Source organism: Pipistrellus kuhlii, unplaced genomic scaffold (genome assembly GCF_014108245.1).
Source record: "Pipistrellus kuhlii isolate mPipKuh1 unplaced genomic scaffold, mPipKuh1.p scaffold_m20_p_13, whole genome shotgun sequence".
Classification (NCBI taxonomy): Eukaryota; Metazoa; Chordata; class Mammalia; order Chiroptera; family Vespertilionidae; genus Pipistrellus; species Pipistrellus kuhlii.
In genome coordinates, this window is record NW_023425438.1 from 20,267,777 (window position 1) to 20,292,813 (window position 25,037).

The following is a 25,037-nucleotide window of genomic DNA, read 5'->3' on the forward strand; positions in this document are numbered from 1 at the left end:
GGAACATTATTCTATCTCCTTTCAGATCTCTGCTCACTTTGTCAATGAGACTTTGCCTGATTTAATCCCTACTCGTTCCCTATCTTGCTTCTCCATTTTTCTGCAGACCACATAATACCCTGTGACATTCTACCTCTGTATTTATTAGTTCATGGTCCATTCCCTCTAAAATGGAACCTTTATGAGTAGAGACCTTTTTGTTTCTTGCTATATTCTCTCATTTGGCAAATAAAAGTGCTCATTACATTTTCAATGAATGAATGAATGGGTTTCCCCCAGTGTAGAAGCCAAAGTCTTTAAAGAGTGGCCTCAACACTACCTCACTGACCTCATCTCTTGCCATCCACCACTCTCCCCCGACCTGCACTCACTCTCTCCTGCCATTGTGGCTTCCTTCCTGGATCTCTCCAAGCAAGCTCCTCCATCAGGGCATTTGTACCAGGGCTCCATCTGCCTAGAATGCTGCCTTTAGTTATCCCTCACTGCTCAGACTTCGCCTGGTAGAGCTTTCCCTGACCATCACCACCGCCCTCTGCTCTCCCCATCTTCCTCACTCTGTCACTCTGCTTTCCTTTTCTCCAGAGCATGTGCCACCATCCCTTTGTCGTTGTCCACCCCCGCCTCCCACCCCACTGAACGTAAGCAAATGTAAGCATCACACAGTGGGAACTTGGCTCGATTGTTCAGTTCATTGACAGTATCCCCAGCACCTAAAGCAGTACTTGGCATAGGGTGGGTATCCAGTAAATATTTGATGAATTATTCCCAAAATGTCTGGAAGGATATATACTAATAATTTAACAGTTATCTCTGAGTATTTTGATTTCATTCTTTTTGCATTGCTATATTTTTTATATTCCTTATAATGGTGTCTGTGTCATACCAGTTGTGGAAAATTTTTTTTATGTATTTGTATTTGTTCTCTTTCTCCCTTCCAGATAGGAGCGTGCTGCTATGTGGAATGTTCAGCTTTAACCCAGAAGGGATTGAAGACTGTTTTCGATGAGGCTATCATAGCCATTTTAACTCCAAAGAAACACACAGTAAAAAAAAGAATAGGATCAAGATGTATAAACTGTTGTTTGATTACGTGAGAAACATCTTCAGTGGCCAACGAAACTGTCCATTTCTCTCTAAGAAAGCATATGAAATGCTACAGCTATACCCAGACCTCTTATAAATACTGAAGCAGTTTAAAACTTGAATGAAAAACAACCCTGTCCTCAGAATTCTATAAAGTCCATTAAGAATGTTTCTTAAAGGTCCAAGAAACAGCAAACAGCATCTGAAGCCACAATCTATTATAAATACTTTATTTCAACTAGAAGGTACAATCTCTCAGGGGTTTCATAGTTTAAAAAGCTACAATCACATCATGTAACTACATAAAAAAAACAAACAGTGCTGTAAATGGGACTGCCTGGCTTAGACCATATACATTTCTGCACAGTCTTTATGGAATCTGCACACACAAAATCTTCCTTTGTTCCAATTAATTGTTCTTGTATGTAAGTTGCTTTCTATTCCAGTATATCCAGAGAGGTGAAATGACGAGGCCAGCCACGTAGCCAAAGGTCGCTCCGAGCGTGCAGGAGATGGGCCACACCTGAGGAGAGAATGTATGAGGTCAAAAGAGAACAAATGTTTTATTATTACTTGAGCACAAGTTAAGTGTAAACTAAATATTTCTATATTAAAGCTTAATGTGCTTTCTTAAAGAATGCCAAAAGTGTAATAAGGTCATAACTGCATTTATCACGAACACTAAAAAAAATGTACATGTTTTAGTTAATGTGCATTCAACTGTAACAAGGCTTTTGGCGACTGTAGATTTAGTTTGATACTCCCAAATTGCATGAGACACATGCTAAAATTACAAATTAAAATTTTGGGTCAGACTTTGCCATAATCTTGGACTCAATTTAGCTCTCTGAAGTTGGTCATTTTGTTGGTGAATTTCCACATTGGCTTGTATATCAAATGAAATGAGAAGTATGTATGACGACCAAACCATATGAAACTTTAAATTGTATTGAGGAGAAATGACCTAGAATTCAAGCATGTTACATGCAATTTATAACAAAGCAATTGCTTCCATTATAAAACTGTTACCTTTCAGGTAGATATTGGAGCCCTAGTAGAAGTTACAGAACTACAACTTAAGTCAAACACCCAGAGTGTAAGTTAAACAAAATACCGGCTTTCAGAACCCATTCTGTTCCAGCCACGTTACATTTCACAATATTACACCAAGCCAGAAGTAAATAATGTTCATTTATTCCATCTACAAACAGTACATGTTGGTCCCTAGGTGAAAGGCCCTATTTTAAAAAAACTTCATGCTACCTGTGAAGCTTATTTGGCATACTTGAGCCACTTCCAACCTGGGGGAACAGGCTATAGAACTGTTAGAGGTGAACCATCTTAATGACCATCTGTTACCTATTTAACTTCCTGCTGTGGATCTGCCTTATTCCACACACCATGCAACAGACAACAGAGTTAGAGAGTTTCAGTGTGAACAAACCAATGCAGTTCAGAAAGGCATAATCTCATCCATGCATTCCCCCCCAGCCTTTTCTACATTTAAACTTGCTGTTGCCTAAATTATGATTTTATGTCTTTGGTAGGCTCCTGTTAATTTCCATGACTTGAGCTTATAGCTATGTCTATTGCATAGATTGGTTAATGGAACATTAAACTTTTATACTTGAAAATGACAGCCTTAAATACTCGTATCAGTCACAAATCTAGGATGCACTGGCTTGTCTGTGAGCTTTGTAGAGGTTTTTTAAAAACATAAGCATCATCTTCCACATTGAAGAGTGGAGAGAGTCTACTAGGTCACTAGTCAGGAGCTTTCTCTCAGAACTGGACAGTGCATGTCTTCTTTCTCCCACCAAGCGGTAGTTCTCATTAAGTACCATGGCCTTATGTATGCTTAACAGGAATCTCATGTAATGTTCTCATTTACTTTTGGTTTGCTGGTTTTAGATAGAACTGAAAGGAATTGTATAAATCAATTAGTATATTACCTTGAGTTGTCCAACACATGGTATAAAGGAATTAAGACAGTAACGTATTATGCATTTCCAACTGTCTTTGGGGATTTGATAGGAATTTTTTCCCCCCCTCAAACTCACATCTCTGGAATTCTTCACACTTGGTTTTGTTTTACTAGCCAATGAAAGTTAAGATCTAGAATTTGTCCTACCCTAAGAGGAACAGACTCAGGAATCTGGAAACTCAGTTCTGTTATCGCCTGTTTCATGAACAGGCCTCGGTTTCCTCATCTATAAATATGGACGTAGAACAGATGGCTCTCCAATGTCACTCACTTTTATCAACTCTTACGATTCTCTTCTTCTTCACAATTATAATGGTTGGCCATTACCTTTTCAGCTTCACCATTATTTTTATTTTCAGCTTCTCATTCTTAAGGTGGTACAATCTTGTGCATAGATTATTAGAACTTTAAGCAAAGATGATTGTATCATCCGAACCTGAGGTGCCTTAGGTACTCTATTGACCTTGATGGGGTTTGGAGTTTCCCATTGCTTATTAAGAGCCTTTTCATTTCTTTGGTTCTTGATTATTTCTTTTTGCAAAATCCTTCCTGCCACTTTACCTAAAAACCAAAGATTTGTTTTCTAGTCATTTGTTTTCAGATTGTAGAAAATTGCCTTCTTTCCAGAAACACATCTTCATTAGGTCTTCAAAGAAATTCAGACTAGTCACTGAACAACTAATTCAAAGAAATGAAATATCTGGGAAATAAAATATTTCAAAAATCTTAGTGACTTGAATTTTATTAGTGAGTGCAAATACACTGCTTCAAATAAGATCACGTATGAAAGAACTTACACTTAGTTAACATTTTTTGTATATAATCTGTTCTGATGTTCTTAAAAGTAATTCTAGTGGCTCCCTGAAATCTTATTTAACACTTTGCTAACTTATCCCTCATTCTATCTCTAAAGGTTTTAGGTTACTAGCCGATTTCGAATTACAATATTTCCATAAGCAGAGCCTGAATTATGGTTTTTATTGTGAATTATCTTAGTTACTTTAGACATTGCTTCCATTTGATTTTTAATTATTAATTTTAAGTACCAAATTAAATATTGGTTTGTCAGTTGTTGCTTTTTAAGTGATTGTTAATTTAACATTGTCCCATCTTAACACATGGGGTTGCAAATAAAATAACATGCATAGTTTACTAAATATGTAAAGCATTGAACTTCTTACCTTAGTAGTGTTAACTTAACACCCTGTGTAAACATTTGGAATAATACTCTTTCCTCTGTTTCTCATGCTGTGTCTATTCATCATTGGCCAAGTGTAAGCATCTGCACTTTGTTAAAAAGCATGCTGTCCAAGAATAGGGAGAAATATAATCCTTTGGGAATTCCAGCCAAATTCCAATTTGGGTTACTAAATTCTATTTTAATCACTTTGTAATTTCAGTGTGGCTCCTTGTTTCTAAACACATACAGACATTTGCACACACATTCTTTAAGCAGTTGCTGTACATCACCTCCGGTGGATTGCCAGAAATGAAATGTCAGTTAATAAGTTTTGTCTAACGAGGGGGCAAAGCTTCTTGAACATTTATTAAATGTCTCAAGAAATCTATGCCTTCAGCGAATTAAAATGTTGGACTGGTTGTAAGATTGTTTCCTAGTGATGGATCAGGCTTTCTTGAGTGGTCCTTAATTGTAACATGGTCATTTTTTAAAAGAGAATTTCTTTATACAAGGGTAACTTACCTGATTTTTGTAGACCGTTATAGAGAATGGCAAACGGAGTGGTTGAAGGGAGTTGGGAGAAGTTGCCCACTAATAATGGTTTTTTTTCTCAAGCAATTTCTTATTAACCTTTTTACAATTATTTTTTTAAAATGTTAACCTATACTATGGCAACAGAATTTATATTAACCTGTCAAATAATCCTATCTTAATCATGTATTTCATACCTAGATCTTGAAGTTTATATTTAAAACTATTTACTTGTCTCACATATAGAGATGTTTCTATTTAACATTCTTCATGCCTAAAAGGACCAAAAACAACAACGCATGGTCATCTACTGAACAGAAGATTCAACTGCATTGCTACAAATATTTCTCCAAATTGTAGTAATCTGAGATGGCTATGTATAATTATATTGTTTTGTTTAAGGAAAACAGAAAACTCAAAGACATTCATGTAAAGGAAGTCATTCACAAGTCTTTGCCACCAAAACGATGGTCAACTTTTTATTAAAGTTAAAAAAAATTTTAAATCATGAAATAGAAGCCCCCTGTTGCATAACAAAGATAATACAATGCACGTAGGTAAAATTATTAAAATTAACGTAGCAGGGGAGGGAGTGGAGGGGTAGAGGTGGAAGAAAGTATAAGAGGGAGCAATGGTGATGGAAAAAAAATAAAAACAAGCAAAAAAAAAACATTAAAAAAATGAACAGTTACATCATGTGAAGAAAATATCTTATTTAGTGTACTATTATCCTCTATACCAAATAATTCATATTTTTCACCACTTAGAAAAGGTTAGTGTTGCCTTAAAATAATCAGCTTTAACAATAGCCTAATAGTTTAGGTTCTGGGTACATGGCATCTGGAAATTTCATCCTTATAAAAAAGTTATTAATAAATAAGTTATAATTCTGTGTTTTCTCTTAAAAACTAATATGTTTCTGGTTGAACGGAGCTTCAAAATTATACAAGCTTTTTCCCATCTGAAGACACATGCCTCTCTCTGATCAGGCATTACTGTAGAACCCTGCTTACATTTTTAGGAAAGCGAAATGTGTTAATATACCTATGTAGTGTTTGATTTTTTTTAATTGATATTTTTCTCTTGGGGAGAGAGAGAGAGACATTGATCAGTTGCCTCCCGCACTCGGCCTGACCAGGGATTGAACCTGCGACCTGCGTATGTGCCCTGACTGGAAATCGAACCCACAACCATTTCAATGTACAAGACGACACCCCAACGAACTGAGCCACACCCCCAGGGCTTATTTGATATTTTCAAAGCATGCTCTGAGTAGTACAGAATAGGGATTATGAACACTGATTTTTGTATTAGACTGAATGAGTCTCAACTCTGCCACTTGTTAAATATGTGACTCTGGGCAAGTCACCTAATCATTATGTACCTTGGTGTCTCATCTGCAAAATGAGGATCATCACAAAACTCACCTGGGGTTACTGTAATGACTAAAGGAGAGAATGCACTACGCGGAATTTACAGCCATACCTGTAACATTATCTGGCACACAGTACAAGTGACTAATAATACATGTGAGCTATACTTGATGATAATCTTTTAATTCATATTCCTAATGGGTACATACAGGATGGGGCAAAAGTAGGTTTACATTGTTTGTATGTGAATAACACAATAATGATAAGAATAAACTTTCACGAACTCATAACTGTAAACCTAGTTTTGCCGCACCCTATATAAGTTTTTACAATACAGAAAATTGTCCTTCCCCAAATCTCTACAGCTGAGGTTTCTATTTAAAAAACAAGGTCCTGCCCAAATTTTAAGTACTTTAAAAATAAATTTTTGAAATGACATCTAACAGAATTCATGCTTCCTGGTCAAACACTATCCAGATATATCATATATATACGAAGTGCCTATAATTCCAGGGGTTCACAGGCCTCTGAAGCCCATCTATGGACTCCTGGTTAAAAGTCCCATCGCTCTAACAAGTATTTTTACTAACTTGTGGTTGGCCAAAGAAATATAATGGCCCTTTACATTTTTTGTTTCCTCATTTTAAGGATCATTTTCAGTGCTATAGATGGCATTTGTCTGTTGTTCTGTGATTTGAGAGTAAACAATTTTAATACATTTTACTTAACTATAAGATGCACAATATTATATAGGTCCTTTTAGTATATATTAAGTACAAATATATGTTTAACTTTGTAATGTCAATAAAGTGATACCTACACTTTCTGATACTCGATGTAACAGCTAGTTTGATATGTCAGACTGGCAGGGTATAATCTACAGATTTCCTAAAGTGGTGATCTGTATTTATTAGGTAATCATGATTATATAATTATGATTTTTGTTGAAACTAGTTATAAATACTCAACAGAAAGTTTTGAAATAATTACACAAAAACATTAGGCTACTTTAAAAAGTACTTCCTATTTCACTTTGCTTTTCTGGGAAGGAGCATGGAACAATGGGCTGAGAAAGTTCTGAGTCTGCAGTACCAGGTCAGCCATTTACTGTCACTGAACCAGGTCACTGAACACCTGAACCTCAGTTTCTCAATGTGCAAGGCAAGAATAACAGCACCTCTTGTACTTACAGCAGGGGGCTATTGTATTTAATAAAATAGTATTTTAAAACTGTCATGGAAGTTGTAAAGTACCATGCATTGGTATAACTTTGTAAATCACATGTCCTAACTTGAAAAAGTAAACTTATGTGATCAATAATGTAAGTATTTCTTAGGTAAATGACACTGCTAGGTAATAATTAGAACCAGCATTTAGAACAAATAAATTCGTTCACGAGCAGTGTAATACCCTGCTGTAGGAACTATCCCCTTGCCTTTGCAATATTAATACATTTTTAATACATGCTATTCTTTACATGAGATGTCTGGAGAGTATAAAGTTTACAAGAGAACACACACTTCATTCATTGTATTACTATACTAGAGACCCGACACACGAAATTCGTGCAAGAGTAGGCCTTCCTTCCCCCGGCTGCCAGCACCAGCTTCCCTCTGGCACCCAGGATCCGGGCTTCCCTCCGGACCCGGCTTCATCCAGAAGGACATCTGGAATGATGTCCAGAAGGACATCTGGTCTAATTAATATATTACCCTTTTATTATTATAGGGGCACCCCCCCTAAAAAAAAGGAGGGGGATTCCTGCTCTTAGTTGTCATTTTTATAAGGTAAAGTGTAAGTACAGAAATTGGTTCTAAACCAATCAATGGGAGACATCTGTCATTCTTAAGAGTCTCATATGAACGACTCCATTCATTCTTAACTATTGAGCCTCTACTATAAACCAAGGTACAAACTAAGATTATTTCATTCAGGATATTTTAAAAATGTGTCGCAATCTACACTAATAAAAAGAGAAAGATGCAAACTGACCATATCTTCATGACACCCACCAGCCAATCAGGAGTGAGTATGCAAATTAACCCCCCCCAAAAAAGATGCCCCAGACACTCCAAAAAGATGCCCCAGCAGCTCATGGCTTCTGGGCAGCATGGGAAGGTGGAAAGGTGGCTCTGGGCTGGAGCGAAGGCAGTGCCCGCAGACGGGAAGGAAGGCCCATTCTTGCATGAATCTTCATGCATCAGGCCTCCAGATTATAATTTTTGGAGAGATATATGTCATCACAGATATCATGGGGAAACCACCCTATCTGTAGATCAGAGGACCTAGAACACTTAGAACAAAGCAACGACCAATGGGAATACTAGCTCTTTCAGATAAAAAGGGAAGATTAAACCCAGGCAGCCAGTTCTAAATTTCTCACAAGTTGTTTTTTATTGTTTTTATTTATTGTGCTTATCACAAATTTGCATTTGCATGACAATTTATCTTTCAAAACCTGCTAACACTTCTACTGGTTTTAAATGACCATTTATATTTTCCTCTGAATTTGATAGTGATATTTTTCCAGATGTTCCTAAAGCAAATGCTATTGTCCGATGTAGGAATACATACAGATGATCTACTAATGTGGACATATTTCTCTAGTTGTAAATCTGCACTGATCCGTGTATACTCTACCACTCTCCTATGCCTAACAGTACACACCTGGGAACAGCTGTCTGTAGTGAGATATATAGTCTCCAGTCTGGAACTTTTTGTCAAAGTGATGCTAAATGGTTCTTGCTAAGATCATACAAATGAGTTAATTTGTCCAGCACTATTCTCTCTCACATTGAAAGTCCTGCATGCAGAGCACTGTCAACAAGACTGCCTTACAATGAACCCACCTTTGAAATCTAAAACCATTTTCTAGCCCTGGCTGGTTTGGCTCAGTGGATAGTGTCATAAGCCTGTGGACCAAGGTGTCCTGGGTTCAATTTCAGTCAAGGGCATGTACCTCGGTTGCAGGCTCCTCCCCAGCCCAGGCCCTGTTCAGGGCTTGTGCAGGAGGCAACCAATCAATATCTTTCTCTCACATCAATGTTTCTATCTCTCCCTCTCTCTTCCACTCTCTCTAAAATCAATGGAAAAATATCTTCGGGTAAGAATTAAAAAATAAACAAACAAAACCATTTTCTGTCAGTTAAGTATTGTAGTTTTTTAATCCATGTGGGGAATGTGGCATATTCACGTAAGTTAGTATTTTATTTTGGTCTATCTAAAACATTGCTTAATACCTTTGCTAATGGAAATACCAGGTAAACTAAAAACAGGCTACTCTTCAACAATTAATTCCATAATCTTAATTCATCCCTCACACTAGCATTATTTGTAGTAATTCACTTAGTTATAATCCCTAGCTTCAATTTATGAAAAATTATTTGTAGCATCTCTGACTGTGGAAAATATATGTTTCCCAAATATTAAATTTTTAACCTAATAAAACCAGAGAAAACAAAAAGGATTTTTAAATATAACAATGCTTCATTTATCTGATATATGATGGGAATAAGTACAAATGTTTTTAAAATAACTTTAAATTGTTTTAAAGACAACCTCAATTAATTTTGCTTTTTAAGAAATAAGTATGCTCAGGAGAGATTTGATTATCTGGTTTAATTCCATTTTGGAGTTAGCATTAAAGACCAAAGTTTAAAGGCATCTAAATGGCTGGATATTTGGATAATTTTTCTTTGTAATTTTTCTTTGTAACTATTAATATTGCTTAATTTTTCTAAATACAGTATATATACAGTCTCTGTAAACAGAAAAAAACTTTCTCATGTTGGAAAAAGAAAAAATATATATTTTTAAAAGCACAATTCCATTTAGGGGAAATTATCTTAAGAATATAATTGGGAAAACGTGTGAAGACACAGAGTCAAAGATGTTTATGATAACACTGTTTATAATAGTTAAATATTGGCAATAACCTAAATGGTCAATAGTGAGTTTGTTAAATAAATTTTAGAATAACTATATAATGGCATACTACTAAGCCATTGAAAATTAAATGATATATGCCTTACTAGCTCAGTGAACTTTAAAGTATTACATATCTTCTTGGTACCAGTTTCCTCATCTGAAATATGGGGATAAGAAGAACACTTATCTCATAGTGCTTGGTGTATTTAGCCAAATCCTATTGGGACAGTAAACGAAAACCCTGATGTTAATGTACTTCCATCTATATCATGCACCCCTTTTAAAAAGCCCACTTTGCTACATGCTTTTAAAAAATATTTCAAGATCAACATAATTTGGCCATCAGTCACATTAACAAAAATATAACTCAAAGGCCACAAAGCCAATGAATACCATGGTTAAAAATAGGGAATTCCTGCAACTTCTAGCTTATTTTTTTTTAAACTAAACTTGTTTATTCACCTGTATATGTAGGAAAAACAAACAAGCAAACAAACAAACAAAAAACAACAGTGCTGGAAGATAGAACTGTCATTGCTACTTAATTGAACATAACAATTTACATCAATAAATATGTTAGCATCATCAGTTTTATCATTGTAAAAACATTTATCTTTCAGCTTTAAGTAGCTAAAACCAACCTGCCATGGTCTTTCCCAATCAAGTGGAATAGGAAAGGCTCCAAACCATGATCCTAGAAAACTAGAGATTGTGGTGATCTGGAGACTATTCTCCCAAATGGATGTAACTCTGTAAAACACAAACATGTAAATTGTTGGTGGAATATATCTTAGCTGCTGCAGAATCTAACAAACAGAAGCACAAGTTAGCAATGCGTACATACTCTGTTCATTTAAAATAGGCACCAAAAATATTTACCATGAACTATTAACAATCGGCAAGAAAGCATTTTTCAGTTGAAAAGATAACTCATGTACACAGTGTAAGTGAGAGAAAATGAGAGTGTATTTGTGGTGAAATCTAAGTCTTCCTCCCGCCCTTATCACTACTGGTTCCTTTCCTCAAAAGCAACTGCTCCGCCATCACCTTGTAAATCCCCTTAGCTTCTCAATGATTTTGAGTCTCCTGCTTTCTAGATTCCAACACTTCCTCTTCCTATTTTCTTTTTTTGAAAGTATCTCCTTCAATAGATTCCTGAGAAAGGATCCTTGGAAAATAGATTTTAGAGATGTTTTACATCAGAAAATGATTTGACTATAATTGTTGGAAATCATTTGCCTCAGGATTTTGAAGGCATTGCTCCATTATTTTGATTCCCACCTGAGAAGTTCAGTGTCCTTCTGGCTCCCAGACTTCTCTGGGGAACATGTTTTCCTCACCACCATCTTCTGGGACCTTTTAGAATAATTACTGGTTATCTAAAATTTCACAATAGCCAAAACCAGTTTGGCTCAGTGGATAGAGCGTCAGTCTGCAGACTGAAAGGTCCCAGGTTCGATTCCGGTCAAGGGCATGTGCCTTGGTTGTGGGCACATCCCCGGTAGGAGGTGTGCAGGAGGCAGCTGTTCGATGTTTCTCTCTCATCGATGTTTCTGACTCTCTATCCTTCTCTCTAAAAAATCAATAAAATATATTTTTAAAATATATAAAATAAAATAAAATTTCACAATAATGTGTCTTGAAGTGCCTGTCTTCTCATACATTACGTTGGAAATACATGGGCCTTCTTAATCCACAATCTCAGGTCTTAAAATTTTCTTTTACTAAGACTTGCTTTTTCGGCCCAGATCCCACTGTATTAATTCCTATTGCTTATATTAATTTTTTATAAATATATTAATTAATAAATATATTCTATTATGTAACCCCAATTCATTCAATTATTTTCTTGATATAGTGAATCTCTTAATATACAAACTGAATAATTCCTTCATTTGGGAAAACGGTCTTCTACTTTTGAATTATTTATTTTTTACAATGTACATTTTAGGTGCACTAACTCATCTTAAGTTTATTTTCTTTGTTCCCTATTTATTATTTCTTCTTGAACTGGTTTATTCTTCCAAACCCCCTCTCCACTTCTCATTTATTTTGATTAACTCAAATCTTTTCTCCATGCTGGAACTTGATTTTCTAATTTGTCTGTTTCTAACTTATGATTAATAGTGTGGTTTGGATTCTCAATTTATTTCATTAAATTGGAATCTTCACCTCATTTTGTTTTGTTATCTCATCTTTGAGCTCTATTTAATTAAATTCATATCCTTAATGACATTTTTCTATGGTAAACTATGTAGTATATATATATATTTTTTGTTTGTCTTTGTTCTGTGGGTAGTATTTTCTTCTAAGCTGGATTCTTTCTCTTCTGCGTGCTTTTTTCTTTCTATAGTGTGTTTTTAAGGTTGCCATGCCTTTTTTTTCATCTTGCTCACACTTCACATGGGCAGGCTACCACACCATCTATTTGCTCAGATGCAATGAGTGAATTATCTTTGAAGCTGTTATTCCATCTTAACTGGTACCAATTTTTCCTGTCTCGAAGCTGCATTCTGAGGTTTGTATGTTATTTTCTACCCAGTTTTAGTTTTCTGTAACATGGAGGAGAGAATGGGGGCAGGGAAATGCTATCTACAGTTAAATCAGTAATAGTCAGCTGAAATTTAATAAATGATGATTCCATAAGTCAAATTTAAAATTTTTTTGACTGGGGCTTATACATCCCATTAGAAATCCAATTGAGCTACTGTAGCAGTCTGCTCCCTCTGCAAAGGCCCCTTGGCAGAGCTCACTATGCAGCAGCCCCAGTAGATTGGTAGAGTAAATAGCTCTGCCCTGGCTGGTGGCTCAGTTGGGTGGAGCATCATTCCATACACCAAAAGATCATGGGTTCAATTCCCTGTCAGGGCACATATCTAGATTGTGGGTTTGATCCTCAGTCAGGGTGCATATGGAAGGCAACAAATCGATGTCTGTCTCTGTCTCTGTCTCTGTCTCTCTCTCTCTGTTTCCTCCCCTTCCTCAATCTAAAATTGATAAACATATCCTTGGGTGAGAATTAAAAAAAAAAAAAAGTAAATGGTCTTGATGGGGATTCAGTGAAACCATTACTCTTATGTGTAAGTATGTATGTGTACACTCTCTAATACCTTCATCTAGAAAATTCCCATATTTGTATATATACTTATATATACACTAGGGGCCCGGTGCACGAATTCATGCACCAGTGAGGTCTGCTGGCCTGGCCTGTGAGATCAGGCCTGCTCTCAGACATCCCCCGAGGGATCCCAGATTGCGAGAGGGAACAGGCCAGACCGAGGGACCATATCAGTGCACAGTTGGGGCTGGGGAGGGATGTGGGAGGTTGGCCAGCCAGGGAGGGGCCGAGGAAGGGCTCCAGGGCATGTCCAGCCCATCTCGCTCAGTCCTGATCCCCAGTAGCAAGCTAACCTACCGGTGAGATGATCTGCCTCCTGGTGGTCAATGCATATCATAGTGACTGGTCCACTTTCTGCCCACTGGTGGTTAGTGAATGTCATAGCAACTGGTCAACCAGTCAACTACCTGCCCCCTGGTGGTCAGTGCACCTCATAGAGAGCAGCTGAGCAGCTTTACCATGTCATTAGCATATTACCCTTTGATTGAACAGATGACTGGACGACCAGACACTTAGCATATTAGGTTTTTATTATATAGGATAAATATGTATATACCTATTCTTCACATCAGAACTTTAGCAGTGTCTATCAATTTCTTTTTTAAAATATTTTTTTAAAAATTTATTTCAGAGAGAGGAAAGGAAAGGGAGAGATAGAAATATCAATGATGAGAGGAAAGCATTGATTGGCCACCTTCTGCACGCCCCACACTGGGGATCCAGCCTGCAACCCGGGCATGTGGAATTGAACCATGACCTCCTGGTTCATAGATTGATGCTCAACCACTGAGCTATGCCAGCCTGGCACTATCAACTTCTTTTGATCTAGGAATTCTATTCCAGAAATCTAGTCTACAGAAACACTTGCACAAGTAAACAAAATTAAGTAGTACAAAGATGTTCATAACAATATCATAAAAATATGGTAATAACCTCAATAGCAAACTAGTTATAGAAACTTTATGTAATATTGTAATAATGATTAACTGCCCAACATACATCTCATCCCTGATGATTAGAATAATTAAATAATGGCAATCCCATTCTCCTTCCCAATGATTAGTTTAGGAAAACTCAAGAATCAGAGCTGCTACCATTTTACCACTAGCCCAAGAATGAGAACCAGGAGTGTCAGCCATACCTTGACTATCTGGTATCTAGAACCACACAACCTGCTATGTGACATAATCAGTTTCCTTATTGTTCACACCAATATAAGCTGAAGTTTTCCACTGCTTATAGGTTAAGATATACTAAGTAAGAATACTATGCAAGAAGATGTAGTTTATACACACATATAATGAAAGACATTTCTAATAAATGAAAAAACCAAGTTAGAGCAGTGACTAGTATAGCCATTTTAAGTTACATGTTATATGTGTAGATAAAATTAGAACATGTAAAATGTTAGTAATAGCTGCTTCTTTGATAGGATTACCAGGATCTTTAACTTTCTATATATTTCCATTATTTAAAATTTTACAATTTGTGTTCTTGTAATAAACAAGTTAAAAATAAATTCCTTCCTATTAACTAATTTATAGCAATATTAACATTGGTTTATTCTTATTTTATAAGTTTCCATAGAAAAGACATCTGAATTCTATGGTTATTGGCTAATTTTTTTCATAATTAAGGAACGTGTATACACATAGTCAATAAGGCTGAGAATTAGAATAAGCGGTTCACTGTTCAGTAAATAATGAGCAATATTACAGATCAATTTTCAGGTCAATGAGCCCCAAGTAACTGGCCACACTGACTCCACTGAAATTCATTCTGCCAAATATTAATAGAATATTTTGAATGCCAAATACTGTATCAGGTACCTGAGGCAGTTCACATTAAACACTGTGGCTGGATTGTCATCAAAGCAGTGCTTGTTTAGATGGAATAACTTTGCATTTACTTTAAGGGAAAGTCTTGTTAAAATAGTGTCACTTAATTGTGTATTAAATCTTTTAAAAAAATATATTTTAATGATTTTTTACAGAGAGGAAGAGAGAGAAACAGAGTCAGAAACATTGGTGAGAATCATCGATCAGCTGCCTCTTGCACACAAACCCCCCCACCCCCGGGGGATGTGCCGGCAACCAAGGTACATGCCCTTGACCGGAATCGAACCTGGGACCTTTCAGTCTGCAGGCCGACGCTCTATCCACTGAGCCAAACTGGTTTTGGCTGTGTATTAAATCTTGATAACATCCCAAGGTCCTTTACTTTTGGGATATTCAAAATATTTAAAATATTTATATTGAGCAAAGTGTCAAATCCAATTCAAAATTGGCCTGTTCATACTGAAAATCTAAATGATCATATTTCAATAATACTAAAAGGGCCAGCTTTATACAAACAAAACAAAAACTCTACCATGTTTTATTCACTAAAACACAGCATGAATAATAAAAATATTTTAAGCACTAAAATCTTTAATTCAAACTTTTTACATAAATGGTAGCATCTTATACACATTAAGGTATTTTAACTACTTTTAATTAATTAGAACTACAGCATAAGAACTTCAAATCTGAACTTTAATTTCTGTAAATAATTATTGGGTAGGAAAAATAACAATAGAATTCTTTGAAATTAAAGCTGTGACTTAACATAAGTAATGTGAACTGTATAATGAAACAATTTCAAAAATAACACAAAAGTAATTTTTTTTTTATGGGTACTGCAGAAGAACTAGATCTTGGAATTTTAAAAAGATTTTTGCTTAACAGTGAACATTTAAGAAGGCCAACTCTAACATTAACAAGTTAACCTATCAAGTTAATTATTTCCTAAGTAATTCAAAATTTGACATGCTCTTTATTCTAAATTCTTGAAATGTAATGAAAGTGCTAGGGGAAAGGTGAACTATCACTAATGTATGATGGAAACAAGACTTAAGTTCCCTTCTTAAGAAAAACTTCAAGTTAATTTTACACTCAATGAACTGAAAAACTGTTCCTCCTTCTCCACGGTTGCACTCCTGGGTCTTTACCTGAACCAAGAAGAGCTACTAAGACAAACAAACTGGAAGTTTGGGTTATAAAAATGCTCCCTGACATTAGTTAATCCACTGGACAAACATTTCTTTAGCACTTACTATTTGATTTCACTCATCGTTTCATCAGTCTGACAATAATCCCGGAAAGTACAAACTTATTATTCTAATATTATATATGAGGATCTGTAAAGTTAAATAGCTTGTCTAACATCATTGGCCAGTAGTGAAGACAGGGTAGGAATTAATTTAATGATCCTCAACTAGTGGAGTCTTCTAAAAATTTCTACACCATCGGATGATGCGGATTGAAGTCCCATCTCTACCTCTTTCTGGCTATTGGACTTTGGTGAGTCACTTAACCTGTTAGCTTTCCAATACCTTCATCTAGAAAATAGTGAAATAGGAGTATCTCACTAAACTACTGTGAGAATTAAATGCTATAACGTATATGAAAATGCTTTAGAAGTTATTAAAGTATTTTTGCATATATCTATTTCATGCCATACCCTGTGTGATGTTAAAGAAAATGTTTTATCTAATCATCCAAGAGATGCAAATCAAAAACGACAATGTGGTACCATCTCACACCTGTCAGAATGGCTATCATCAACAAATCAACAAACAACAGTGTTGGCGAGGATGCAGAGAAAAAGAAACCCTTGTGCACTGCTGGTGGGAATGCAGACTGGTGCAGCCACAGTGGAGAACAGTATGGAGTTTCCTCAAAAAACTAAAAATGGAACTCCCATTTGACTCAGTGATCCTACTTTAGGAATATTTCCCAAGAAACTAGAAACACCAATTAGAAAGGACATATGCACCCCTATGTTCATAGCGGCACAATTTACCGTATTTTTCAGACCATAAGACGCACTTTTTTCCCCCCCAGAAGTGGGGGGGGAAAAAGTCCCTGCGTCTTATGGTCCAAATATAGCCTACACATATACTTTAAAAAAAAAAGTTTTTTTACTTGCCCGGCTCTGTGTGGTCTCTGTGTGCTTGCCCGGCTCTAAAATGGTTCTAAATGCTGCTGTTTACTTTACAGGGTTGATTACATGTGTTTATGACTGTGATGTTGGGTTTTAATGCACATAAAATATTTTAGGACACTATTTGTTTCAGAATCTTTTTTTCTTCATTTCCCTTCTCTAAAAACTGGTGCGTCTTATGGTCCGGAGCGTCTTATGGTCCGAAAAATACGGTACAATAGCTAAAATTTGGAAACAGCCTAAGTGCCCATCAGCAGATGAGTGGATTAAAAAAACTATGGTGTATCATGCTGAGTGAAATAAGCCAATCAATGAAAGAGAAACACCACATGACCTCACTTTATTATGGATAATAAAGAACATTATAAACTGATGAACCAAAAGATAGATATAGAGACAGTAAAGCAACAAGCAGACTGTCAAATTACAGTGGGGAGGGGAGGGAGATCTGGGGGAGATAATAGATCAACCGAAGGACTTGTATACATGCATATAAGTACAACCAATGGACATAAAACTCTGGGGAAGGAGGGTATGTATGGGAGGGAAGAAGGGGGGCAAAAAAAAAAATCAATAAAATATATATTTAAAAAAACCTGTGGTGCATCTACACAATGAAATACTACGCTGAGGTAAAAAAAAAAAAAAAAAAAAAAAAAAAGGAGTTCTTACCATGTGCAACACCATGGATGGAACTGGAGAGCATTATGCTAAGTGAAATAAGCCAGGCAGAGAAAGATAAATATCACATGATCTCACTTATTTATGGAATATAATGAACAACATAAACTTATGAACAAAAATAGATCCAGAGACAAAGAAACATTGATCAGACCATTAAATCTCAGAGGGTAGGTAGGGAAAAATGGGGGTAAAGGGGAGAGATCAACCAAAAGACTTGTATGCATGCATATAGTAAGCCTAACCAATGGACACAGACAACAGAGGGATGAGGACATGAGGGGAGGGATGGAAGGGGTAATGGGGGAATAAGGATACATATGTAACACCGGAATCAATAAAGAAATTATATTACAAATTGATTATTTTTAGTCATAGTTTTCTAGCAACTGAACTGTTATCTGGTTGTATGTTAGAAATTTTAGAAGGATATTTTTGTAGTCTATAAAAAGTTAGGTGACATCAGAAAAACCTAACAGATTATTGATACAGATCTAACTTTCAATTACTAAAAAGTAAGTTAAGTATTGGCAAAATCCTACTCATTTAAAATTTTCATTTTTGACTATATAATACATGAATATAGTTCAAATTCAAAAGATGCCAAAGGGTAGTCAGTGTTAAGTCTTTTTATCTTGTCTTCTAGCTTCTCAGATTCCCTCCCCAGAGTCAATGGATGCTATATTAGTTTCTTTATGTATTCTTTCAAAGGTATACAGGTATATTTACTCCATCCTAAAATTTTTTACATAAATGGTAGCTTCTTATACACATTTCTTCACCTTGCTCTTTTCCACTTAACAGCATTTTAATAAATAAAGACTTGATTTTTTTAACAACTGTATAGTATTCCCTGGTGTAAATTAAATGTGATCCTTCATATTAAAGGACATTCAAACTATTTTCAAATCTGCCAGGAATAATCTATAGTTAATATATTTTTTTAATATATTTTATTAATTTTTCTTACAGAGAGGAAAGGAGAGAGATAGAGAGCTAAAACATGGATGACAGAGAAACAGCGACCAGCTGCCTCTTGCACACCCCCCCTACAGGGGATGTGCCCGCAACCAATGTACATGCCCTTGACCAGAATCAAACCTGGGACCTTTCAGTCCACAGACCAATGCTCTACTGCTGAGCCAAACCGGTTTCGGCTATAGTTAATATTTTACAGGTATGTCAATATATCTATGATAATATCCTACAAAGTAGAATTACTGGGTCAAAGTTATAATAACTTGTAAGAGACAACTATTCCCACACCTATTTGCAAAAGCAAATTTCAGGGTTTTTCCTAAGGAAATATGCTACATTTATCACAATATTTATGTATTTCTTAACATGTCTAACATGTATAAAACCGTCCTACCATTTTTATTAAGTTCCCACCTTTCTTTGTGTGTTTTATTGCCCAAGTTTGTATAGTGCAGGGATTTTTCGGACTGCATATGCCATATTATAGCAGGAATCAGATGTCTCCCCCCAATACACTATTTCAGAAACAAAATTCAAAGCTGGATAAGTCACCAAACAAAACCAATAAGATTTCAACCAGTTTCCCCTGTTTAAAATTTTCTAACTAAAATGCTAAAAGAAGTCAATGCCATTTGGGATACTGTGGTAACAAATGGGAAAAAGTTTTCAATAATTACACTTTTGTTTTCTAGAGGTATTATGAACACTAGATGGTTCTAAAGGGGGGAAAAACAGCATTCATTCAAAAACAGAAATCAGTAATTTATGAAGCCTCAATATCCATCAGGCATCCTCTGCTCTAGCTGGGCTGTTCCCTCTCAAATCCCACAAAAATACCATGTACATTTCAGTTTCTATGGTTTCCTTCATGCCCTTAGCATGAGGTGTTTTTTCCTTTCCCCTCCCCAAATCTCATACTCCTGATCCAAGTCCTTCACAGATCATCCCACCTCCAACTCATTCTTCAGTGGTCTCCTACTCCTCTGGGTTCCTACAGTTCTTACTGATTTTCATAATTCTAGCCTCACACTGTTTGCTCATTTCATTCTTGTCCCGTGAACATAGAAGGGACAGGGAGAGAATCATGGCTGACACTTCAGAATCCACACACGTATACAAAAACTGAATCCACACAGAGCTTGTATCACATGCCACAGAGTAAGAGCTCAAGAGTTTTTGCTGCTGAATGATAAACAGGACAAAATTATGGGCAGCAAGGAACTTCCTAGTTTTATTAGTTATGACTCAACCATTTCCCCCCCAACCATTTCTGATACAAATCATCTCAATGCCTTTCAAGAAGCTAAAATTTTAATTTAGTTATGCTGAAAATATATATGGCTGCTAAGGAAGTAAAATCCTGTAAAACTTGCACTAAGATGTCATATCACAAAAGAGGCTAAGCAAGAAATGGCAGCTGTGACACTAAACATTTTTATTTATTTTTATTTTTTTTAAAATATATTTTATTGATTTTTTTACAGAGAGGAAGAGAGAGATAGAGAGTTAGAAACATAGATGAGAGAGAATCATCGATCAGCTGCCTCTTGCACACCACCTACTGGGGATGTGCCCGCAACCAAGGTACATGCCCTTGACCGGAATCGAACCCGGGACCCTTCAGTCCGCAGACCGATGCTCTATCCACTGAGCCAAACAGGTTTCGGCTAAACATTTTTAGATTGGCTCCAATTCTACATTATAATACATAAGGAAGCAATTTTATCTGTCATAATTTTATCACAGTGACAAATTATCCCTGAGGAGTGGTTACCTTTGGTGGCAGAAGACCCTTTTCAAACAAAAGGCTAAGTGGAATTCTACCATATGGAAAATGCAGAGCTGATCTTGCTAAAGCAGAGGGAGGGGCCTGTAGTTCTGCCAGCTTGGATCTCCCTAAAGTGCACACAATTCCTTCTCTCTCCAGTCCCCAACTGCAATGGGCCCTTAATGCATTTCCGAGAACCATACAGAGCTGAGAAACACTCATGAAATAATCAGCTAGCCTTCATGAATAGAAAAGTTTTTTCAAATCACTAAAATATAAAATTAAAACTTACCCATTTCTACTGAAAACTCTTAGCCATGCTTTGATGTTTGGTCCTAACAAACACAAACAAGGTACAGTAGTAAAAGTAGACAAGATCACTGCAAATAAAAATGTTTCCAACACCAGCCTAGGAAAAAGAAATGTCATTAATTTTTTTAAAAGTATTAAAGCAGCACATATGCACATATACATAATCTTTGTTACTTAAATGGATTTAATATAATAATATTTTCTTGTACTTTCCTTTGAAAGGTAACTTGAGCCCTACCAAATGATGAGTATAAAAAATGTAAACTATAAAAAATAATCTACCAAATATCTGGCTTTAATTGTAGAATGCAGAAGTGTTGAAAACCCTATAATAATCTATTCTGTTCAAGGCAAGAAATCTCATTTCCAGATATAATAATTAACTTTCTTCCTCTACTGGAACTTTTTCTGCAACCTATGGTTCAGCTTTAGCTTATATCAGAGCCACTTTAAAAACTGGATAAACTTAAGAGATTGGAAGACCACACCTCTAGAATTTCTGACTGAGGCCTGAGAATTTGCATTTAAGTAAGATGCTGATTCTGGTTTAGAACCACACTTTGCATACCATTGCTCTAAGCGTTCATTCTACTCTAAAATGGATTAGATAGAAATATCCATTTACCATTACAAAGGTCTTGTCCTTCCTTCTCTTGGAAAGAATTATCTGCTAATTTAATATGTATATAATATGTATATAACAAACTATGTATACATATATATATAATTATGTACGTAGCTATGTATTTGTTATATACATAAATCAATCATTTCACCATGATCATTAATTACTGCTAAAGTTTCCCAATTCTAATGTAAGAAATATTCATGACTTTTTGCTAATTTAAAATTGGTCAGTTTAAAAAAAAATTGAGTTAAATTTTACCTTTAAACTATAAGCATTAACTTATTAAGTATTTATATACCGGAATTTATTGGCTTTTCTTATGAAAACAAACTTTTTTCAAGCACATCAGAATCACATTTACCAAGAACTGATATGCTAATACTACCTAAGTTATCTATATCACTATTATAAGTCCCACTAGAGGTTCTATGGGTCACACATTTATTGGTATAGTATAGTTCTCATCTACCTCCTATCCCCACATGCAACTGTGTAATAGAAGGCTAGGTAATAGTAGCAGTTGATGAATTAAGTTATTCCTGCTAAGGAAGGGCAATGATGTCAGTATCCTTCCTTGATCCAATAATAAAACACAGCACAGTCTTTCTCTAATCATCAACAGAAGTAGCCCTTTGTTTAAAAAAAAAAAAAAAAAAAAGTGTTTTAAAATATAATTGGCTTAAGGTAAAAATTTCAGACTTACTCTATTAATGGTGCTCCATATAAAACAAAAATTACATGAAAGACGAAACAAGACATAAGAAAGTAGATACAGCATTTCAAAAATCGGGTTACCTTAAAAAAAAAAAAAAGAATAATTTAAAGACTCAGGAGAATACCTAAAGGACAATACATGTTTTCATTTTATTTACAAACATAACTTATTCCCTTGTGTGAACAGTTGAATGTTCTTTGGATCTGGGTACCTGAAGTCAGATTACATCTTGTGCAGTCAGGTACATAGCCCTCAATAGAACTCCCCCCACCAATATTCTACTCACCCAACTAGCAATATAGTCAAAAAGCATTTCTGTTTCTATGGTATGTATTGAGCTAAGCTGTTAACCAGTATTTATGAACTATTTACCAATAACAGACTGCTAGAATACAATACAGTCCTTATTATTATGAATTATTTGCTACATTATTCACGAAGACACCTTAATTCCACAATGAATGCCCAACAAGGATCTATCAAATGCTGTGGGCAGCCTTCCAGCAACCAACATTCTCTTTAGTCACTGTAAATAACTCAAGTGAGTACTGAAATAATGCTTTATTTTTCCATAAAACAAAACAAAACAACCACTACCTCTATCTAAAAATCAGTTATCAAGAAATGAGCCTTACCTTGTATGATAATGAACTTCTTTTAGCGGATGCACTTGGTTTCACCACTACATATAATAATAGATTGACAGCAGTTACAAAAACAGAACAGATGCACAACCACGTCAAGTGAGTTTCCAATATTGAGAAGTTCTCCAAGAAGACTGATGGGATGAAGATGCTTAGGATAATTGAGAATATGCATAAAAGATGGGTATATAGTAGTCTCTTGATATCAATATTTTTCATGGTGTTTCCTTGAATGGCTGTCTAATAAAATAAAATAAAAATTAAGAGCATATGCAATAATGTTTTCCATTGTTCTAAATGTTACAACACCTAAGAATAATTATGAGCCAAAGTCAATTTTCTAAGTATTAGTTTCAGAATATAGGAAGATGCATATGCATGTATGCTCATGAAGACTAATAGAGTAATTAGCTCTCAGAGCCAAAGAAGGACAAATTTTCTAATTTCTTAAATATGTGTGACTGGTTTCTGCAAAAGGGTCATGTGCTAGGACCAATTAAGTGATTCCTTTTTTTTTTTTTTTTTTTTTTTTTTTGCCAAAATCAGAGATGAGAACAAACTGTATGGAGTAATGATCTGCACCTGTTGGAAATATAACCTACGTATTCTAGAAACTCCATGAATACACTTTGGCTAAATTGTTGGCCTTTTTTTTTTTTTTTTTTTTTGCCATTGTGGGTCCTTGTCCAATATCATAGTAGTTCACATCTTCTAACAAATGCCAGGTGATATTAAGTGCACACCTGAATACTCAAACCGTGAATAGTGTAATCAAGAGTTCAAAAAACATTATGCTAAACTAAGGGATCCTAGTGCTCCAGAAATACCAAAATGACAATGTTTGTTATAGGTGTTAAATTCCAATAAAAAGTATTTAATAGAACACAAATGGAAGAAAATAATTTACTCTTTCTACATCACACTCACACACACACACACACACACACACACCCCTTTATAAATTACCTAGCAGAGAGCTTATACATAGCACAATTGTTAAGTAAAGATCTTACTAAAGTAATAGTCCCTATGTAACTCTGGTTACTCCAGTACATTTGACACACACACAGAAGAGCAAGCACAAAAGGGCAAGCCCATGACTTACCCCAACACCTCTACATTAATTCACGCTGTAATTTTCAAAGGTAAATATTTTACTGATAAGGAAATAGGCTAAAACAGGTTAGAGGACACGTGTAAGATCCCAAGCTTCCGGGAATCTCAAATAAAGAATAAAGACACACACACCCGGGATCTGATCGAGAAGCATACAAATGGCAAGAAGGGAGAAAGGAAAACTTTCTCAGAGGTCCAATTCTCAGGGGCGGGGAGCAGATCAGCAATACACTGTCTCCAAAGACATCCCTTCGCAGACTTTTTTCTGGGTCACCCTCAGAATCCCGGCTGGCATGTGCAGATTTGGATGTAACACCTGGAGCAATACCTCAACTCAAATGCTTCCTGAGTCAATGAATGAACGAGAGAACGAATGAATGAACGAACGAGGGACCGAACAAAGGAGAGTGGGGTCCAGTGTTAGCCCCTCTGGAGATACCAGCCCTGTGCTAGGCCCTGGAGAGCGAGCGTGGGATACCCATCAGGCGGCCCCAGGGGAGGTACAGCCTTGGCGTCCGCGGTCACACCTGGTCCGGCTCCGCAGACATGGTGGGGTGAGAGAAGGCCGTTCCAGGGGACTTGGCGGGAATCGCCTGGCCCCACCATGAACTGGGTCGCTTAGGACTCAGACCAAACCTCAGCCGGCCGGAGTGCGGGCGGCGGGGAGCGCGCTGAAGGGCATAATCAGGAAGCACAGGTGTGGAGACCAGGAGAGGCGGAGAGGCAGCCACAGAAAGCCAGAGGGGCGTCAGAGCGGCCCCTGAGTCACTCGGGCGGGCCGGGGGCACAGAGGCGCGCGGGCATTGGGGCAGTTGGCAGGGCTGCTTGCACCCCGGGAGGCCCGCGTGCCGGACTGTTGGGCCGGGCTTACCTAACTCTCCCGCCCGCAGCAGGGAATGGGAATCTCCCACCTCCCACCATCAGGTGCGGCTCTTCGCGCAGGCGCAAACCTACGGGGCGGAAACCCGAGGCCGCACAGCCAATCACCGAAGCGGAGGGGCGGGCAAAGGAAGCA

The 25,037-nt window shown here is 36.5% G+C and overlaps 2 protein-coding genes across 3 annotated transcripts in view; one reads left to right on the forward strand and one right to left on the reverse strand.

Moving 5' to 3' along the window:
* Positions 1-4,224, forward strand: part of RHOQ (ras homolog family member Q) — a 33,638-nt gene extending 29,414 nt beyond the window's left edge. Inside the window, exon 5 of the mRNA XM_036435227.2 lies at positions 939-4,224. Within this exon, the coding sequence (XP_036291120.1) occupies positions 939-1,094 (156 nt within the window). The 3' untranslated portion in view covers positions 1,095-4,224. The remainder of the gene's footprint in view (positions 1-938) is intronic.
* PIGF (phosphatidylinositol glycan anchor biosynthesis class F) lies at positions 1,298-25,017 on the reverse strand. Of its 2 annotated transcripts, XM_036435225.2 has the most exons (6): positions 24,894-25,017; positions 22,898-23,146; positions 22,251-22,342; positions 20,900-21,016; positions 10,720-10,828; positions 1,298-1,606 (listed from the first exon to the last, which is right to left on the reverse strand). In XM_036435225.2, exons 2-6 carry the CDS (start codon positions 23,123-23,125, stop codon positions 1,493-1,495), a joined length of 660 nt encoding a protein of 219 aa, XP_036291118.1. In that variant the 5' UTR covers positions 23,126-23,146; positions 24,894-25,017; the 3' UTR covers positions 1,298-1,492. The 2 variants fall into 2 exon arrangements, with proteins under 2 accessions (XP_036291118.1, XP_036291119.1); XM_036435226.2 differs by lacking the exon at positions 10,720-10,828.
* Positions 25,018-25,037: the final 20 nt, after the last annotated feature.

What these genes read in the sequence shown, in the direction of transcription:
- PIGF (XM_036435225.2), bottom strand. Translation starts at nt 23,125, where the DNA reads ATGAAAAATATTGATATCAAGAGACTACTATATACCCATCTTTTATGC. An exon ending in GAAGTTCATTATCATACAAG is followed by an intron (nt 22,343 to 22,897) that starts GTAAGGCTCATT and finishes TTTTTTTTTAAG; the next exon opens with GTAACCCGATTTTTGAAATG. An exon ending in TATGGAGCACCATTAATAGA is followed by an intron (nt 21,017 to 22,250) that starts GTAAGTCTGAAA and finishes TCTTTTTCCTAG; the next exon opens with GCTGGTGTTGGAAACATTTT.